The 17,663-nt window shown below is 46.5% G+C and overlaps 1 protein-coding gene across 1 annotated transcript; it reads right to left on the bottom strand.

Annotated features, from left to right (window-relative positions):
* Window positions 1–1,349: 1,349 nt before the first annotated feature.
* On the bottom strand, window positions 1,350–17,663 carry hat1 (histone acetyltransferase 1). Its single transcript, XM_036545323.1, has 11 exons — window positions 17,596–17,663; window positions 16,742–16,813; window positions 16,377–16,452; window positions 14,857–14,977; window positions 10,084–10,263; window positions 9,598–9,719; window positions 8,892–8,996; window positions 7,884–7,990; window positions 6,687–6,838; window positions 4,979–5,095; window positions 1,350–1,877 (listed from the first exon to the last, which is right to left on the bottom strand). The coding sequence occupies exons 1-11, from the start codon at window positions 17,600–17,602 to the stop codon at window positions 1,710–1,712; spliced, it is 1,227 nt and encodes a 408-aa protein (XP_036401216.1). The 5' UTR covers window positions 17,603–17,663; the 3' UTR covers window positions 1,350–1,709.

The following is a 17,663-nucleotide window of genomic DNA, read 5'->3' as shown; positions in this document are numbered from 1 at the left end:
CCATATTGTTCGTAAAAAATTAACCACGTGACACCATCATTTCGGGCTGCAGCAGTAGCTCTGGCATCCTTTCGCTCTGCTGTAATTTCGACATATTCTGATTATAACAACACGTCGTAGGTAGAAAACGTCCACACCTGTAAATAGCCAGGCTGAGCGGTCAGGTACAGTCGCTATACTGAGTATGTAGCGTTTACACAAAGACTTACATTAACTGCATGCGTGCATTTACTATAGTTTTGCTTCGGTTTAATAAACAAACACACACATGTGTATACATACATGGATCGAATGATTTCATAAGAATATTATTGTCCCCGTACGATGAAATAAGGAGTCAAAACACATAATCTGTATATGTTTGTATGCGTGTGTATAGAGCAGTACAGCCTCTTATTTCAGGAATTTGTAACACGTCAGTGAAACAGGGATCGCATTTTTCCCTGAACGCAAGACATTCTTTAGGTTTACACTATGGGCATACCGTGTTATATTTAACATTTTATTATTTTCCTTTCCCTTAAACTTCCATTTATAATCAAATTTCAGACCTTTGCCAAATGAACACCGATACTGTCAATCGGTGAAGGAACACAACTTCAAGTATGAGACGTTTGAATCGTGAATTCAAATATTAACTAAAGAACGCTGACTGCAGATGTTTTGTGAGTGTAGGCTTCTGATCTACATGCCTGTTTTTAAAACTCCGGGCTGAAGCAAGAGTGCGAATCCACCGCCAATAAAAACGTCAAACAGCAGCTGGTCCGATTGTTCGTCCAGTCAAGCCCCCCTCGAACCGCGCCTCTGAACGCGAGGGCTGGCGCCCCTGGTGTCAATCCGCAGCACATCTCCCATGCCCTCGCCTCGGAAACCGATGATTGGTCTCCTCCCCGCGGAAAGGAACCCTGCACAATTAACAGTAATTGTCTCCTCGTTCAGCAATTCCCGTCCTTAAGGTCTGGAGGACCGCAAGGCTGATGATGGAAAGGACTGGGAGAGAAGGAGCAAAGCACTGAAACCTAATGAGCCACAGCTATAAAAATAGATTTTTTAATTACTGTCAGGGTAATTAGCTCGTGCACAGAATCACTGAGGGATGGCTTCCAAGCTGAACACGGTTAAAACAACTAAATGTGTTAACAGAATGCCAGACCAGCACGCCAAATCAAGACCTTCCAAACAAACACACAAGCTTCTCTAACTGATTTTAAATCGCAGTTCCAGTCAGAAAATTACACATTGGTAAAGGAATGTCAAGACAAGTCAAATAAGAGAACATCCAGTTGTTGTTTTTTTGCAATGTACAAAAAAGGTTTTTTTTTTATTTTTCTATGAAGTGCTTCAAAACCAAGATGTTTTCAGGAAAAGCTTGAGCATGGAAATTCACAGCGTAAGAAAAGAACAACTGCCGGATCCACGCGTGGGGGAGGAGGGGGGCCTCACTCTGCCCCAAAACAGGTGACGCTCGTCTCACCGGTGACAATGGCCTGCGAGCGAATTCAGATTACAAACCCTCATACGCGGTGACATCACCCGTGGTGACATCACCCGCGGGAGACAGACTGGGCTGTCCTCAGCTCCACCGGGCAGACCATCTACTGTACATGTGTATAAACAACATTGGGAGGGGAGGGGAGAGGAAGGGAGGGGAGGGGGGTGGAGCCAAGGGGGGGTGTTGTTGCTGAGAAGGGGCGGGGACGCGGGTGCGATCAGGCCCGGGCCAGCCTCTCGATGACTCGTCTGTACTCTCCCACCAGCTCCTGGTAGCTCTTCTCCAGCTCCTCGTGCTGCACCTGGGTGTCCATCTGATTGATGTGAGAGACTAGCTCCTCGGGTCTGAGACACTTCATCATCTTGGTCAGCTCCCTCTGGTTTTTCTGTATGCACAAAATCACAAAACATGCCAACAACAGACAGGGAATTAGTGCTTTGCCACAAGTGTATATTGCTTCTAACAGCCCAGGGCAAAGGGAAGTGTCTCCGGCCACTAACGTGTCAGGGTGCTAATTTCACCATTAATTTTCTCTATAATGCTAAAGGCAAACTTTAACATACATCTTAAACAGAGATAGAAAAACTCACACACTTAAGAATACATAATAGGATTGCTGTTAAAACCTAAAATAAGGACGCTAATGGAAAAGTACTGAATTAAAAATTCCTTGCAATTTTGGCCATTTTCCACCCTTTTGGAATTGCCACTTGTCTTACATTAAGAGAAACGAACGGTGATTGGAGGACAGATGCGTCTCTACTGGTGACGAAATCCCACCCTACCCCGGCAGAACAAAGTCACCTGTGTTCTTCAATATGGACTCCTGATCACTGCAGCTCAGCCTCGAACCCTGGTTTGAGCTGTAGGGCTCAGCCTGCACTCCGAATGAACGCTCGACCCGACCAGGCCACTCGGGAGGTCGTGTCACCGTTGTTGAGCAACCACAACCACGCAGGCCACGCAGTTTAAATTCCATACGCCGCCTCGTACAGTCAGCAAGCTGCACTGCATTACGGCTGTAAATACCACCCGCCGGCGTGAGCGGTGGAAAAGCAAGCCGAGGGACGCTGCGTGCCGAGACGTGCTGAAAGGCCCTGGCAGTGCGGCAGGATTCCCTGCTCTGCATGTAACGGAGAACCTTACAGAGGCAAACATACACACTCAGCGCTGGGGGGGTCTCAAACGCCACACAGGCTCTGCTGTGTAACTGTGGCCTCCGGTTCCTGCACCATCTGGTCTCCAGAGCTCCCCCTTTTCCCGCTCTCTTCCAAGGAATTCTTCCTCCCTTTCTCCGCTCCCTCGCTTTTTTTTATTATTATTATTATTTTGTGAAGTGTGGTTACACCACCGTCTGCAGATGGAGCCTCTACCGGGTGGCGTCCGGGTGACATGCTGCGGTTCCCTTGGCAACGGATGTTGGAGCTTAATTCTTTAACATTCGCTGTATGCAGGCCTGAACTTGTGAGCAGTATGATAAATGCAATACATGTGGTTTATATGCAGATATGGACACTTGTCTACATCAAACCAAATCTGACAAACACTAATGGAGGTACAACAACTGATGGCCAAGAATCAAAGTCGGCTGCAAGAGTCCACCAAGTAAGGTATTCAACTCAGAGTAACTATGTAACCTCCCAAAAGGCCAGGTAAGACATCTTTCTTCTGCAGTGCGGCTTTTGTAAGCCATTGAGGAATTTAACAGCCCGATGGAAAAACCGCAGGTAGAGTCATCCGGGGACGCTCGTAAACGGCTCCCCGCGCCGGCGAGTCTCAGACGCGCCCCGTCTACTTTTAACGAAACCTCAGAGGAACCGTATTAATCCCCGAATGAAGCTTCCTACGGCCGCTAAGCGCCCGCTCCCCTCGCCGGGTCTGTAAATGTGAGAGCATGTGGAAATGCGTTGTTAGCGGCGCGCCTTTTCGGGGGGAAATTACCGGGCTGAATGAGATGCAAATCCAGGCTGGGCGACGGGGCGGCGGGGGAGCCTGGGAGCGCGTGTGTGCACCGTGCGCTCCACCATGGCCACCCGCCCGCCGCGCCATGTCACCCCGCTCGTAATAAATACCTCACTTCGCAATCCTCCACGCTGCTAGAGAGAAATTGTTTTTTTTGTCATTAGTTTCAGTCCACGGTACGCGCTACACGGTGCAGCAGGCAGAACTGGCCGCAATTAACAGCCTCTGCTGATACCAGCTGCACGCAGGAGATGTTAAAAATGGCAGCAAAGGGTGCATGTGAGGAAATGAATCCTCATGACCCCCGTCACGGTTTGTCTGATCTACTCTTGGTCTACCGCGGTGGCGGAAATCACATACCGGTATTTATCTGTGACTGACAGCAGAGGATGCTGGGATACGAGTGCCCTTCCTGCTACCCACAATGCATTAGCTGTGTTCAGACAGGACATTCATATTATTATTGCAAACCTGGCGGGGGCGGGGGCGGGGGTGCGGGCGGGGGCGGGAGCGGGGGCGGGGGCAGGGGCGGGGGTGGCGGTGTGGTTTGGGTTGGGACACACTGGATGTCCAGGGAAGTCCTGACCTGTCTTACGTGAGCTCTGTTCTGTTGGCCCTCACAGACTGATCGCAGCTCCTCCCCTTTGGTCACATAAACATCCCCTGCATCCTGCATGGTCCAGCAGCATGTACAGGATACCTTACTTTGAGGCAACTCTACGGATGTGCTGTTTTCTAACCTGGGGACACGGGGACCTCTGTACAGCCTGCTGTTCTTCAGACCCACTTGTCCAATTTCTAATCTCAACAACAAGTAACAATACACAGTTTAAGAAATTCTGCCACCCAGGTGAATCAGAATGAGGATCCATCACATGAATTCATTATGCGTTACGTCTTTCACCTGTATTTGTCTTCACCTGTAACCTGTCTGTCACTGGAATTGTCTACAAGTTAATGCTCCATAGGCCTCACCTGACCGTCCACAGCCTAACGCAGCCCAGCACTCAAATCAGATCCCTCAGACCCCGAACTGCGATTACAATTCATGCGGTCATTCATGTGGAGATTTCTGGGAGGCAGGGAGAGACGTGCTTCACAAGGGAAAAGGGCGGGTGCAGCGCTCAGATAGGGCCGCTCAGTTGCAGGGGACGATCAGGTGGGGGCCCTCAGGTGGGGGACGATCGGGTGGGGGCTGCTCAGTTGCAGTGATCGGGTGGGGGACGCTCGGGTGGGGGACGATCGGGTGGGAGACGATCGGGTGGGAGACGATCGGGTGGGGGACGCTCGGGTGGGGGACGCTCGGGTGGGGGACGCTCGGGTGGGGGACGCTCGGGTGGGGGACGCTCGGGTGGGGGACGCTCGGGTGGGGGACGCTCGGGTGGGAGACGATCGGGTGGGAGACGATCGGGTGGGGGACGATCGGGTGGGGGACGATCGGGTGGGGGACGATCGGGTGGGGGACGATCGGGTGGGGGACGCTCGGGTGGGGGACGCTCGGGAGGGGGTGCGGGGGTACCGTACCTTGTAGGGGCCGAAGAGCCTGCGTTTGATCTCCAGACGGTACGCCCGCGCCTTCTCCTCGTCGCTCATGTCCGTCGCCCTCAGACGCAGGATTTCGTACACTCGCCTGGCGTGTTTCTGATTGGCGGGCGGGGGGCGGGGAGAGAGAGAGAGAGAAAACAGAGAATCCATGGGTTACGGGGCACCTTCCAAAAAGCTCTGCTCTGATCCGCGGTCAGCTCTCCCGTGAAGCAGCTGGGCAGGGTCTTGCCACGTTGATTACAGCCAGTTTGATATGTGGGTCTGTGGGGCTGGAGGGTCTGATGAAACCGCTCAGCGGAGCGACGCGGCTCGTGTGGTATTACGGAGCAGGGGAAGGGGGGGGAAACGGCAGCCATTACGGCTCCGTGTGCCGCAGGCACCAGGCTGTGATAATCACCTACGAACCAGCGGCGTGATTACAGCTGCTAAATAGTGCATTAAACGGCACAAAGAGATGTCACACAAAGGCCCGCTTTCTGACAGGGGTGCGATGCGGACCCTGCCCTTTTTGCTTCTAAATGGATGTTGGCCTCGCGTCAGCTGCCAAAAACTAAATCGTTGCCGCTGTTTTTTTCCCCGAGCGGCAAAATGCGGTCAATAACGCAAAATGCCACAGCTTTCAGGCATCATTGTCTGACTCCGTCCATTTTCAGGCTCTGTGTAAAAGAAGATGCCCTTCTTATTCAAATCTGAACGCAAAACACGAACGCTGTTCAACATCCCATCATCATTCTATTTTTGAAAAGCAGACTAAGAACCGTTTGGTCTTAAACTGTCAAAGTGTAATTAGCAAAAATGCAATGCTGTGACAGTAAGGAAATAATGTCTATTTACTCCTAAAAACTGGCCTGACAATTCTGTGTGTTGTTTTTTTTTTTAATTCAATATAAGTTTCAGCAATCGGGATAAAACGGTATCCAGCTGTGAAGGCAGTTACGGCTTTTGATGGGTCAGGACTTCTCACCACAGCTCCAAAGCGTTTGTAACTGCATAATTCTATTTTTAGGCAACAATCTTCAAGCAATCAATGTACCAGAGGCATGGTGCAAAAGAGGACATTATAGATTTCACAAAGCAAACACACCAGAACCTTAAAACAATTCAGCAACTCCCTCTCTTTGGAATTTGGATGTGAAATCACTGAAAAATTCAGATTCACAGGGATCCACAGCATGGCTGCATCTATAAACTGTTTTGCACTGTAGCTGTAGAAGGAAAAAAAAATATTGTTGGTTAGCCCGCTAACCATCCAAACGAAATCATTTGGTCACACAAGAGTTCATAATACCTATGTACTGCCACCATCAATCACAGTTTGGTCGATTTTGACAGCTTATTTTGGTCTATATTGCTCTCCTTTTTTTGACCAAGACTAAAGGTATTCACCATTTGGCATCGGTAGTATCAAACATTCTGTAGTAGGCAATGAATGGTACTTCAATGAATGATCCTAAGGGAACCTTAGAGGATACTGTTAGCATAACGAGTTCGTAAATTGAGTGGTATACTGGTATACTGAGCCAACGGTAACCCTTTCCAGAAGGCCTGTCAGTTCTGCACTCCCTCAGAGCCTGTCTTAGCTCATCCACACAGGTAAACACAGGCCGCCTGGACTACAACTAGCAGGTCGTAGTAGTCACGATGTTTATGGCGTTGATGAATGGGCACGTGTGCTGATCTCATTTACCTTGTTTATTTTTAACTTCTCGCGGGCCTCTGTGGCCATCTCCTCACTGAAGCCCTGGGACAGCTGGTCTGTGGAGAAGGAGGGCAGAGACTGGCACAGCTTGACCAGGACGAAGTCTCTCAGCTTCACATAGTTCTCTGAGGGGTCCTCCGCTAACACCAAAAACAGAAAACAATAATACAAAAAAATCATTACTTCAGATTAAAAATACACATGGAGGCTGAAGGCTGAAGTTGTAAATTCTTTGTAGACTTGACATATTGTTTTCAGTCCAGGTTATAACCCAGTAGGACACCCCTAAGAAAGTTAAGATCTCACATTTAAAGTGTCATAAATCTCAACTGCATTTAGTAGATACAGTGTATACTAAATTTTGAGGTTACAGATGGTGATAAAATGTTTGGAGGAAAATATGGTTGCATAAAGTGGAATTAATCTCTCAAGGCTTTTACTGAAAAAAAGATGCATGTAAAATGAACAAAAAAAGCCTTGAAGATGATGTTTTTCAAACATAATTAAAATTGTTCCTGAATATGCAAATCTCTGACACCCTGAAACAGTGCAGTGTTCTGGTGTCAGTGAGGGCTAATCTCAGATACACTGAGCTCTGAGTGAGGAAAATAATTATGCTGTTGTTCCAGTTTGATTGTGGTCGCATGTGGCGAGCACATTTCTGCTCAAACAACTCGCAATTCCCCTGCATCCGGCCTGATCCCAGGTCCCGTGGCTGAGGAGGCAGGTTTTTTCTTTTTCTCAAAAATAGAAAAAGAAAAAGAAAAAAGGTGGGGGGGGGGGGGCTTGATTCCGGGGCACATGACCTCCCTCCAGGGCAATTCAGTGCCCCCGACACCTCCTCATCTAAATTAAGGGAACTTCCTACGAATGCTATAGCTAACTGCGTTAGGTGCAGACACAGACTTCTGGGCCTGCTGAAAGCATACAAATTACAAATACTCAAATTCCAGGCACGATTGCTGGGCCTGCCACTTTCAGGCTAGCTTGCAGCAGAGAAACAACAGGAAGCATTTCTTAAAACAGTTTCCTGTTGTGCTGTGAGCATGTACTGGGCGGTATTTAAAAAAATAAAGCACATTTCAGATTGTACTCTCCTGAATGCATCGTTTGGCAGTGTCTGCTGGGCTGCCTGTCTGCGGAGCAGGAAGTGGTCACAGGAAGTGCAGGGTCTCATGCACTCACCTGTGATGTCCTGGACCAGCGGGGAGGTGCAGTAGAACCTGTGGACCGCCTCCAGCAGCTGGGCCCCATGACCTTCTCCTTGGAACGGGGGCAGGATCAGCATCTGGCTGCATGTGTGTGTGTGTGTGTGTGTGTGTGTGTGGGTGTGTGGGGCACACAAAAAACACGCAACAACAGTGTTACCAACCTTTTCTGACAGACAGACACAGGTGTCCATTAATTTGCCTCAGTTACATCTTTTTTGTCATTTAAACTTGCTGCAGCTCCCAAGTATTAAACAAACGTGAGGGTTAAAGCAAATCAGAAAAGACGCCGTGAATAGGTTTGGAGCAGTTTTCCCATATGGTTTTGCTAATATTTTGACTGTGTTTAAAAGATTGTTCCTGTTCAGTTCAGCTGCAATGAGCTATTTCATTAAGTGTGAGGAAGGAACTTAGATAAGTGTTGCATTTTTGGATTCTCACGTAAGGGTTTATTTCAGCAAGCATTAAACTGGAAGTTGTTTAAGAATTAAAAATCCATGTGGTCAAAGCAGCAGACAAAGCACAGAGTGTCTGTGTCCCATGAAAACAAAAAGCAGTGGTCATCATTTTAAATAATTCAGCTGCTGAACCTACTTACTAGCGTAGGTAACACTTTCTAAAAAAATCTGCAAATAGCAAAATATGAATTACCTTTCCTTTCTTTTCAGTGTGAACACAGAACTGTTTAATTAGCATCGTGGGGGACGTCTGGCTCGTTAATATGATCACAGCCGCCACAATGAGGGAGTATTATGTCATGTCCATCACTGCAGCACATGAAAGATTCACCTGGCCGGTCATCCATTAGGCTCTTTGAAAGATTTTGCATTATTTTGGCTCCCTCGCGATCTCAAAGCAAGGGCTGGTCGGTTGGACGCGCAGGCTGGTAATTTGGGTCAGCGGAAAGAGGGAGAGAGCTGTGTAATTTTCTTTTTATTCGTGGCTCTGAGAGAAAGGGAAGGCACGTGCTCCCTCCGGCAATTACCTTACACGTGGTCGGGTTTTGTCTGGGTACACGTAGTAATTATAAACAGTCATGTAGCCCACAGTGGCGAAGAGGGTCTCTCCATCCTTATTGTACTTCTCGAATCTGCAGATAAAAAAAACACAAAGGCAGGCGGGTCAACTGGAGCCATGCCCCCCCCCCCCACGGCCTCCATTTTGGCTCTGTCCATTCTCCGGCTCACTTCTCAGTGTCAGCATGCCGGGATGGGGGGGGGGGGGGGCGTGTTGGTACACCTGCTACTGCCTTAGTCTATAATGCATTTAATTGGTGCTCTGCAATTTAGAGGGGGGGGGGGGGGGGTGTATGTTTGGGGGATGGCGGATGGGGGGGGGGTCGGTTTACCCAGCCACTTTAAATCACTTCAGTCCATTTTCCCCCATTGTCGGGACGAACATGTGACATGCAAAAGAAAACACTGACAGAGGCTCTTTTTACTGTTTAAGCCTTCATTCGGTGTTTGAAAAGACAACAGCGTTCAATTCAGCTTTGGGGGGGGAAACGGATAGAGTAGGACCCTGCACAAAGGACACTCTTGCCAGATGGACAATGCCCCTCTGTCTGGGGGGAAGAAATGTAATTAAAGCAGGCGGGTAATTGGCCGCAGGGCTCACAAAGAGGACTGCTGGGGGGGGGACCGGCTGGGGTGGGGGGTGGGGGGGGGCAGCAGCTCGTGAAGGACACTCACATGAGGAAGAAGTCCCACCGGTCGTCGTCCACGTCGATGAAGCTGGCCGTCTCGATGAACCACAGCAGGAAGGTCTGGAGGCGCTCGTGGTACTCCCGAAACCCAGGACTGGACATGTCCGCCTGGGGGGTAAGGGGGGGGGGGGGGGGCGTAAGGACAGGGGCACAGAATAATCACCGTTTCCTGCAGACTGTATGGGCACACTGCATAGCACAGGGCTGGAGAAATCCACACCCAGGAACAGGTGAAAATACTGTATACCGTATAATAATTATGTGTGTGTGTGTATCAAACATTTTTGCAATTTATTACTCAGATTGAAACTTTCCTCTGAGGACTGCATTCTACAACACAATCCCCGGTTCAGACACGTCCCACCCTTACAAATTTAGGCCCCTTAATTAAAGAAGCGAGAGTAAATGTAATCTGCAACAGGCACGTCAGCCACAGCTCTGGCGTCGGTGGGAGAGCAGAGAGGCCGCTTGCCTTGTAGATCTGATAGGGGATGTCCTCTCCTTCCTCCTCGTTGTGGACCGTGTACGTGTGCAGCAGGGTGCCGAAGGGCTTGAAGTTGGCCTCCTTCTCCAGCAGCGTGATGAAGTCGTCGGTGTTGCAGCAGAACCCGGCGGGCACCACCTCCCGAATCTTCCCCTCCACGTCGTCGGGCTGACGGGAGAACCCCACACGGGTGTCAGAGAGTCGGTAAGGCTTAGCGCGTCCGCACCCCACTGCACTACCGAACAGCCTTACTATGAGGGAGTGAGAGGCGTCTTTGCGCACATGTCTGTAATCAATGTGTACAGCAAACCATTCCAACACTAAAATTAATACCTCCTCCTGGGCACCTAAGTAATCAATAATAATTTGGTAATAATAATGTGATATTATAGAATAATTTAATCTTAATAACAAATCAAGACACAACATAGATATCGCCACAGACAAATGATGAGATCATCTATATCACACTGTGTCCAGCAGTCCAGCCATAAAACGATTGGGCCTTGCATCTTTACTTCCATGTATTCAGAAATTTATGCAGAAAAAATGAGCCCAACAATATTGAAAACACCATGCCAGCAGACCCCAGACTGAGGCTATATACATTTTTGAAAGCACAAAAAACCAAGATTAGCCGTAATCAGATAATCACCTAAAACGACAGAAGGACAAGTCCAATTTTTTCCCATAAACAATGTTTTTTTTTTTTTTTTTACTCCCTTACATGTAATCAGCGAGGAGACAAAAACAAAATAAGCCTCCATTGTTCTGTCATTAGGGTATACTTTAGCCCTGATTGACAGAGGGCACGTGGAATTTAACGGAAAGAATACATATTTTTGTGCCGCGGAAAAAAAGGGAAAACCATTAGGCAATTAGGACAGCTGAGCAGAACCGAGATCCCCACCTCTCCTATCCCATGGTGAAAGGCCACTTAATTGAATACATTTACTACTTATCTTAAGCCATGAATATTTGATGAAGTCCCCCCCGACAATAATGCATTTCTCCCTCTCGCCAGGCAATAAAATTTAATGAATTGATCTCGATTTAACAAACTCCAGTGCATCAATGCGAGCCCCCCCCCCCCCCCTCTCTAATCCTTGCCAGCGGATTGAATCAAATGAACTTGCCCCTGTTTTTCAAAGAGTCAGGGGGACAATGAAGGATCCCCCCCCCACCCAGGGATTTTTACACAGGAGAATGCGTGGTTAGTTCGGCTGTAATGTTTGTATTGTATCCGTTTCCACAAGGGCTGGCACAAGAACACTTTGTATTAACTTGCTAAGCAGCCCTTTTCACACCGTTTCAATGCCTGATGGCCATTAGTTCTTCACCAGGACCCTTGCCGCTCCGCATTCAAAACAGGGAAATTAAGAAGGCCCGAGCAAAATGCACTACAAAAGGCTAATACAACAAGCCGCTAATTCCTCCCCTTTCAGACATCACCTAATACCCAACTGTAAGTAATGCACCTGCAGCCGAATGCCACTTCAGCATTGTAATTGTTCAACTGCATTTCTGTGGAACAAGGAGCGTAAAGGCGGGGGGGGGTTTCTAACAAGAGAGACTGTCCATGTTCTTGCCCGCGTGCCACTTACAAATTGACCCAACAGGCTGAGAAGAGAACTGCTGCTAAATTCAGTCACGGGCTGACCTTGATATGATAGGTCTCTTTTGAAATATTGAAAAGGACAAGCATCTGGTTTATTAATAATCTGACAAGGACTGCATTGTGGTTGAAATGTATCTGTTCATTGGCAAGATCTTTATTAATGATGAGAATAAGCAAAATTTCTTTTTAAATTAAACTGCATTTTTCCCCAGCCTCATACAAAGTAAAGCCTCCATCCATGAATTAGTTTTTAAATGCTGAAAACGTGAATATGTAAAATACGTCTTTAACTGTAAATGGAAGTATGATATTTCCAATACATTCACGCTTTGGTAGGAGATTACATTAAATCTGTTTTGCCTTTATTCTCCCTGCCTCCTGTGTGACACAGCTAGTGGACACAAAAGCCCAGACCCCAGAAGGGAGCTCCGTGATTAAAAGATCTGGCCGCTGTGGGGTGAGGGTGATCCCTGACCGGGGGTCTGCCACAGCGGTGGAGGCAGCAGCAGCTGCAGGCTGAACTCTGTCCCGCGGCTGCCTGCCCTCGCAACCCCCTGCCCAGCTGCACCGCCGGCAGGGGCAGGCAGGAGAGGGGACGACTCTCCACGCTCAGCCAATCAGCGACCTTCCTCTTTAATCCCCCCCCACGCGTCCTGCGGACAGCAGGGTCCACTTATCGGAATTAACACTGATGAAGACGGGGCTCTGATACCGCCGGTGCGGGTTAGGACTGGATTTTACCCTCGCTGAGAAAGGTCATTCTAAAAAGCATGTCAGAGCACGTGGCACATGTCTCCCAAACATCCCCACAACCTGGCAACCTCTTCAATGTTAGCCAAGAGTGTCTACCAAAAAATTATCATTTAGGGTTTGTATTACATTGCATTATACACCTTTATTTATTTAACAGACTAACAAACAAAGCTTATTTTGTACGTTGCGCATTTTGAAGTTGGACATTTTCCAAAAATAATTTAGTTCACTAGGGGTACAACAGCATTACCTGACCTGAGATTCAATACTGCAACATACCAGTTGCAACAGTTGCACATTTACCTAAATTCCAGTTTATAAATTAGGACTATATGGCCACCCAAGTCCATCCCATAGGTTTTACCATTCAAGGTGTGATACCGCATCACAACTTAAAGGATGCAAATTGCACTGTATTTCAAATACAGAGGTATTCATACGGTCATTGACCAATGATCCAAAAATGCCAGCAAACCTATAGTAAAAATTTCCTTTGCCTTATTTAAATTTTGTACAGTGAATATTAAGAGAAATAAATTATTTGCAGTTTTATTTTGATGGCTGTGATCCTTCTATATGATCTTTTCACAACTATAATAACCAACAAAATGATCAGAGGGCAGTCATGACTGTTCACGTGGACAGAGACCAGCAGCTTTAGTGTCGTGCAAGTGGAAAAGTGACAACCTTAAAGCACTCTTACAGCCAAAGAGCACTTTTATCCCCAGGACCAATAATTACTGACCAGCAGAGACGCCAGGCCTGCTTGTGTGGACAGAGCAGCTGTCAGATATACAGTGCATTTGTTCCCTGCAGACTCCTCCACGGAGTCTTCACCTGAAGCTCACACAGCCCTTAACTTAGCGGGGGGGGGGGGGGGCAGGATTTAGCCCGGAGGAACATGAGGTTATCAGATTGTAATGGAGCCACTGTGCTGCCCTATGCACTTTACATTTGGAGGCCATGACATCGTTGTCCTACGTCTGGGGTGGTCCTGTATTGTATCTGGATGTCTATGTAACGGTTTGCCCGTGGCAGATGACGAAATGACTCTCCCCTTCGGGGAAAGATTAATAAAGTATGTTCAATTCAACTCAATTCAATCCATCACACCTCCGCTGTTGTTCAGTCCCTGAAGGCGAGGCTGATCCAGGCCTTCAGGCAGCAAATCAGAGCTTCTCTCACTATTCCACAAACCAGGCCAGGCCCAATGCTCTTTCTTGCTGCCAATTAGCAGTTTCTGGCAGATTTATTTTTTTGTTATTTATTTTTTGGCATTTAAATTAAATAAAATTAATTTAAAGATTTAAAAACTAAGTGACAGTAAAAGGTGACCTGCTGGAAATTTTGCCAGCCAAATTTTATTCTGAAAGTTATTATTTAATTCATCTTAAGAGCAGAATTTATTAAATGGTCCTTTAATTAAATGGTGCATTTTAACTAATTGATACAATATTTGAATGTCACAGCACTGCCAAGACCAAATATTCACACATCAAACCCTGCTTTTCTCTTCCCTGAAAAATGGCTGAAAGTTCTCTCTGTGTAATTTATGACTTCACTCTAAATAGATCATTATCCTATATCTTTTGTATATCTCTATCTACACAGATGCATCTACTTACATTTTTATACAGGAAAATTAGAAACATAAATACATGCTGGTCATTTTACACAGGGTTCTTATGGTGTCCTTCACGAATATTCAGTGCCGCATTTTCACCGAAATGATCTCGCACTGTGCACGGAATGCACCGCAGAGCACTCTGTGACCGATTTGACTAGTGACCGTATTATTTTTCCCCTGACTGGTAAAATGAAGTGCTGTCATCAGGTTGACTGACAGCAATCTTTCCGTGCAGAGAGCCTGCCTGTCACCTGACCGAAAGAGCCCGCCACTCCCACCCCGCCTGACAGGACCTGTGAATAAAGGTTCCTTTTCCTTCTAACAGCTCCATCGTGTCACGCTTCCTGCTCGGCCATCAGTCCTAGAAACACTCATGTCCTTTTGAACCACTGAATTTACCTTTTCACACTGTCTTGATCTACATTGCTGAGCTTGGCCAAACAGGAAAGTACAACATTTTTATCAAAAAAAAAAAAAAAATCCTCAAATCTCAACAGCCTGCGACTTCCTCCCTCCCTCAAGGCAACACCTGGCTTCGGACACCTGCTGCACGGACATGACCAGCCGGTCACTCCACGCCCCACGCTGTTGTAATCCTGGTGTACAATGCAAACAAGAGGTTAAACCTCACTGCTCTTCTCAGTAAGGAAAACACGCTGTTTGTCCCGCACAATAAACCACCACGACTGTGGAGCGTGATTGGTGTGCTGGTGCCGTTTCTTTTAAACATTAGGAAACTGTAATGGGAGGGCACTCACGTTACCTCCACACAGTCAAACTTTTCGGTGACCTTTGCTGCGTATTTGACTTTGAAGAGGGTGGCGAGGTTTCCAGCGCTGTAGTACAGCTGAATCTGTAGGCCCTTGTATCCAAACGCCACTTCACTAAAAAAAAACAAAAAACCAAAAACCAATGACAAAGCACTACACGCAAACTGGGGAAAATACAGTAAAAAGACTAAACTGTATCCTGTTGCATGCTTTTTGGTCATTCAATAAATCCCCTCTGAAATTAAATATTTGCTCAAAATTTGTGTTGGCATACACACACACACACACACATATGAACTCAAGTGTCAAGTGTGATTATCATATCCCAGTTGAAATAAAACAAAACAAAACAGACTGCTACAATACCCTGCTTTGTGATTTAGGTGTACATATTGAACGTCTGTTGCATAATTTCATGTTGCTGTCTCAAGAGGTGTAATATTTCAGTCTCATGTTTAAAGCACTGAATATTTCACAGGAAACCTCAATAGCCACCATAACCCCCGAATAAGAACTCTGTTGAACAGGGCCTGGCATGGCTCCCTCAGCTGGCTCACATCCACTAGATGATTACACCACCAGGCTCCACCCACATGTGTAGCCATGGCAACAGCCCACATTTAGCATTTCGCAAAAACAGAGAGCTCTGTATCTCTCCAGAGGCAGTTCCTGCTGCTCAAGTGGAAAAAAAAAAAACCGCATCAAATCCATTCATTTATATTGGGAGGGCATAATATCAGCATCACTGCTTCTAAAACATTTCCAACATTAACTCAAAGACATACATTTAAATACTCTACTTCTAATGTACAGTACTGAATACGACTACAAATTCATGAAGTGACAGTGCATAATGGCAAAAAAGCCCATCTCTAAGCTTCACATTTAAGAACAAAGACTGTGTTGCTTTTGTAGTTTAACGAGCTTCTGACTGTTCTCAGGAAGATCTATGTACACATAAGTCTGACAAAGTATCGAATGCACTTAGACATGCTTGAACTAGCTGTCACTGCACTGAGTTAGTAGCTGATACATGTACTGGTGCACATGGTCAGCTATGTCCTGTATGCAATGTTCTTCGTGCCACTTTATAAGGTGCACTCTTTGTATTGCTCTGGATGATAGCATCTGCTACATATCTGGAGGGAAATGGAAAATGCCAATGTAGAGGAAGTCAACAAAGGTCACTCCATACCAGGTAAAATATTGACTGACCAAAAGAGCAATATTTCCCTCACAAGAATGGAAATTTATAGTATGCCAGATAAAGCAGAGATTTAGTCAGCTTACTTAAAAGCATAAACCAGACACAGCTAATGAAATGGATAACACCACCCAACAAATGGGTAGTACTCCATATGATTTTATACACCTGACTGCAGGTGTAAGCCACTTTGTGAAGGCCTCTTCACAACCGTAAAATGCACAGTGGAATGCATTTAAATTTAGTCATCTTTTGTCTTTTACAGTAAATCAAAACTAATATTATGGCCCTTTTTTACACCGCACTTACTCATCACCATAGAGTTGGTGAGTGTACTCTGGATGGAATGTTGTGCTGTCGTCCTCTATGTCTTCAGGGAAGCGCACTGTGGAAAGGCAGAAGTAATCGATTACCGGAACTTATCCAAGAGGTAGTAAACTGCTCCACACTGGCTCTGAACTGGGACCATAAAGAAAAGCTTTCCCCAATATAAACCCGACCTCGATCAATCACAGGAATTCCGTTGAGAGCTACAATACTTCTGCAATAATGGAGCTCGTTACACACAAACGTTATTGCAAATAACGTCTTTAATTACAGTGGTTTGTGACATGGTGCAAATAAAACACCAAAAATGCAAGAGCGACATATTCAGGTAGTCGTCCTGAGCTCACCTAGCTTCAGACATATCGCTTCATTGGTGTCACATTTGTATTCCGCCAATTTCTTCTCCATTGCATTCATTCCTAGAGGACAACACATAAAAAAAGAGTGTTGTCAGTTTCAAACAGTTTAAATCCAGGTTTGCCAATGACTGTATAAAACAAAACACAAATAACAGTTTCTTCATGACATGCGGAGGTGAAGACCGTTAACTGGTGTTAACGAACTTGCGAGCTAGCTAGCTGCTAAGTGACACAGCAATGACAGAATTAGCTAGCTTGCTATAGTTAGCTACCTCCTTAGACAGTCTAGTGTACAGTAAATATTTGTACCTTTTCACCTGACAGTCTAGTTAGTTAGCTCCATATCCTTGACGAGAAGTTGTGGCCTTTAATTAGCTACAACTGAATCATTGCTTTTGAATGCAAAACATAGCAGCGTTGGTGATCTCTGATAGCAGGCTAACGTTAGCTAGCAAGCAAATTAACGTGAGATAGCAGCCTAGCTAACCAGGTAGACCAACTAGCAAAATGAGAGCGCTTCGGTTTTACATATAGCAAACGTGCCAAGTCAAATTAGCGACCTGACGGCAAACATACATACAGAGAAATAAAACACTACTGACTAGCATTGTCAACGCATTTATATTTTTACATTGGAAAGCCCTACATTGCTAGCTACCTGACGTTAGCGAGCTAGCCACCTGTCGTCATAACACTAACACATCGCTGAACACTCTGGAACTGATCGCAAACACACCCTGGCCATTGTAGAAAATGCAACATTTCCGTACCGTGCCAGTGACAAGTGCTACGGACTTTACATTGCCCGAGATCAAAGGTGTTTTATTTTACGTGCAACTTACCCGCCATTTCGGAGCAATGCAGTCGGACCCGCGCAATGCAAGGGACTTCCTATTTACCCACGTGTTTC

Source organism: Megalops cyprinoides, chromosome 14, assembly GCF_013368585.1.
Source record: "Megalops cyprinoides isolate fMegCyp1 chromosome 14, fMegCyp1.pri, whole genome shotgun sequence".
Classification (NCBI taxonomy): domain Eukaryota; kingdom Metazoa; phylum Chordata; class Actinopteri; order Elopiformes; family Megalopidae; genus Megalops; species Megalops cyprinoides.
This window is presented reverse-complemented; position numbering and strand designations above follow the sequence as displayed.

Bases quoted from the DNA above. Each gene is read 5' to 3' on its own strand.
- hat1 (XM_036545323.1), bottom strand. The intron at 7,991-8,891 runs GTAATTGCCGGA...ACACACATGCAG, and splicing joins AAAACCCGACCACGTGTAAG to CCAGATGCTGATCCTGCCCC. The intron at 6,839-7,883 runs GTGAGTGCATGA...TTTTGGTGTTAG, and splicing joins GCTGGTCCAGGACATCACAG to CGGAGGACCCCTCAGAGAAC.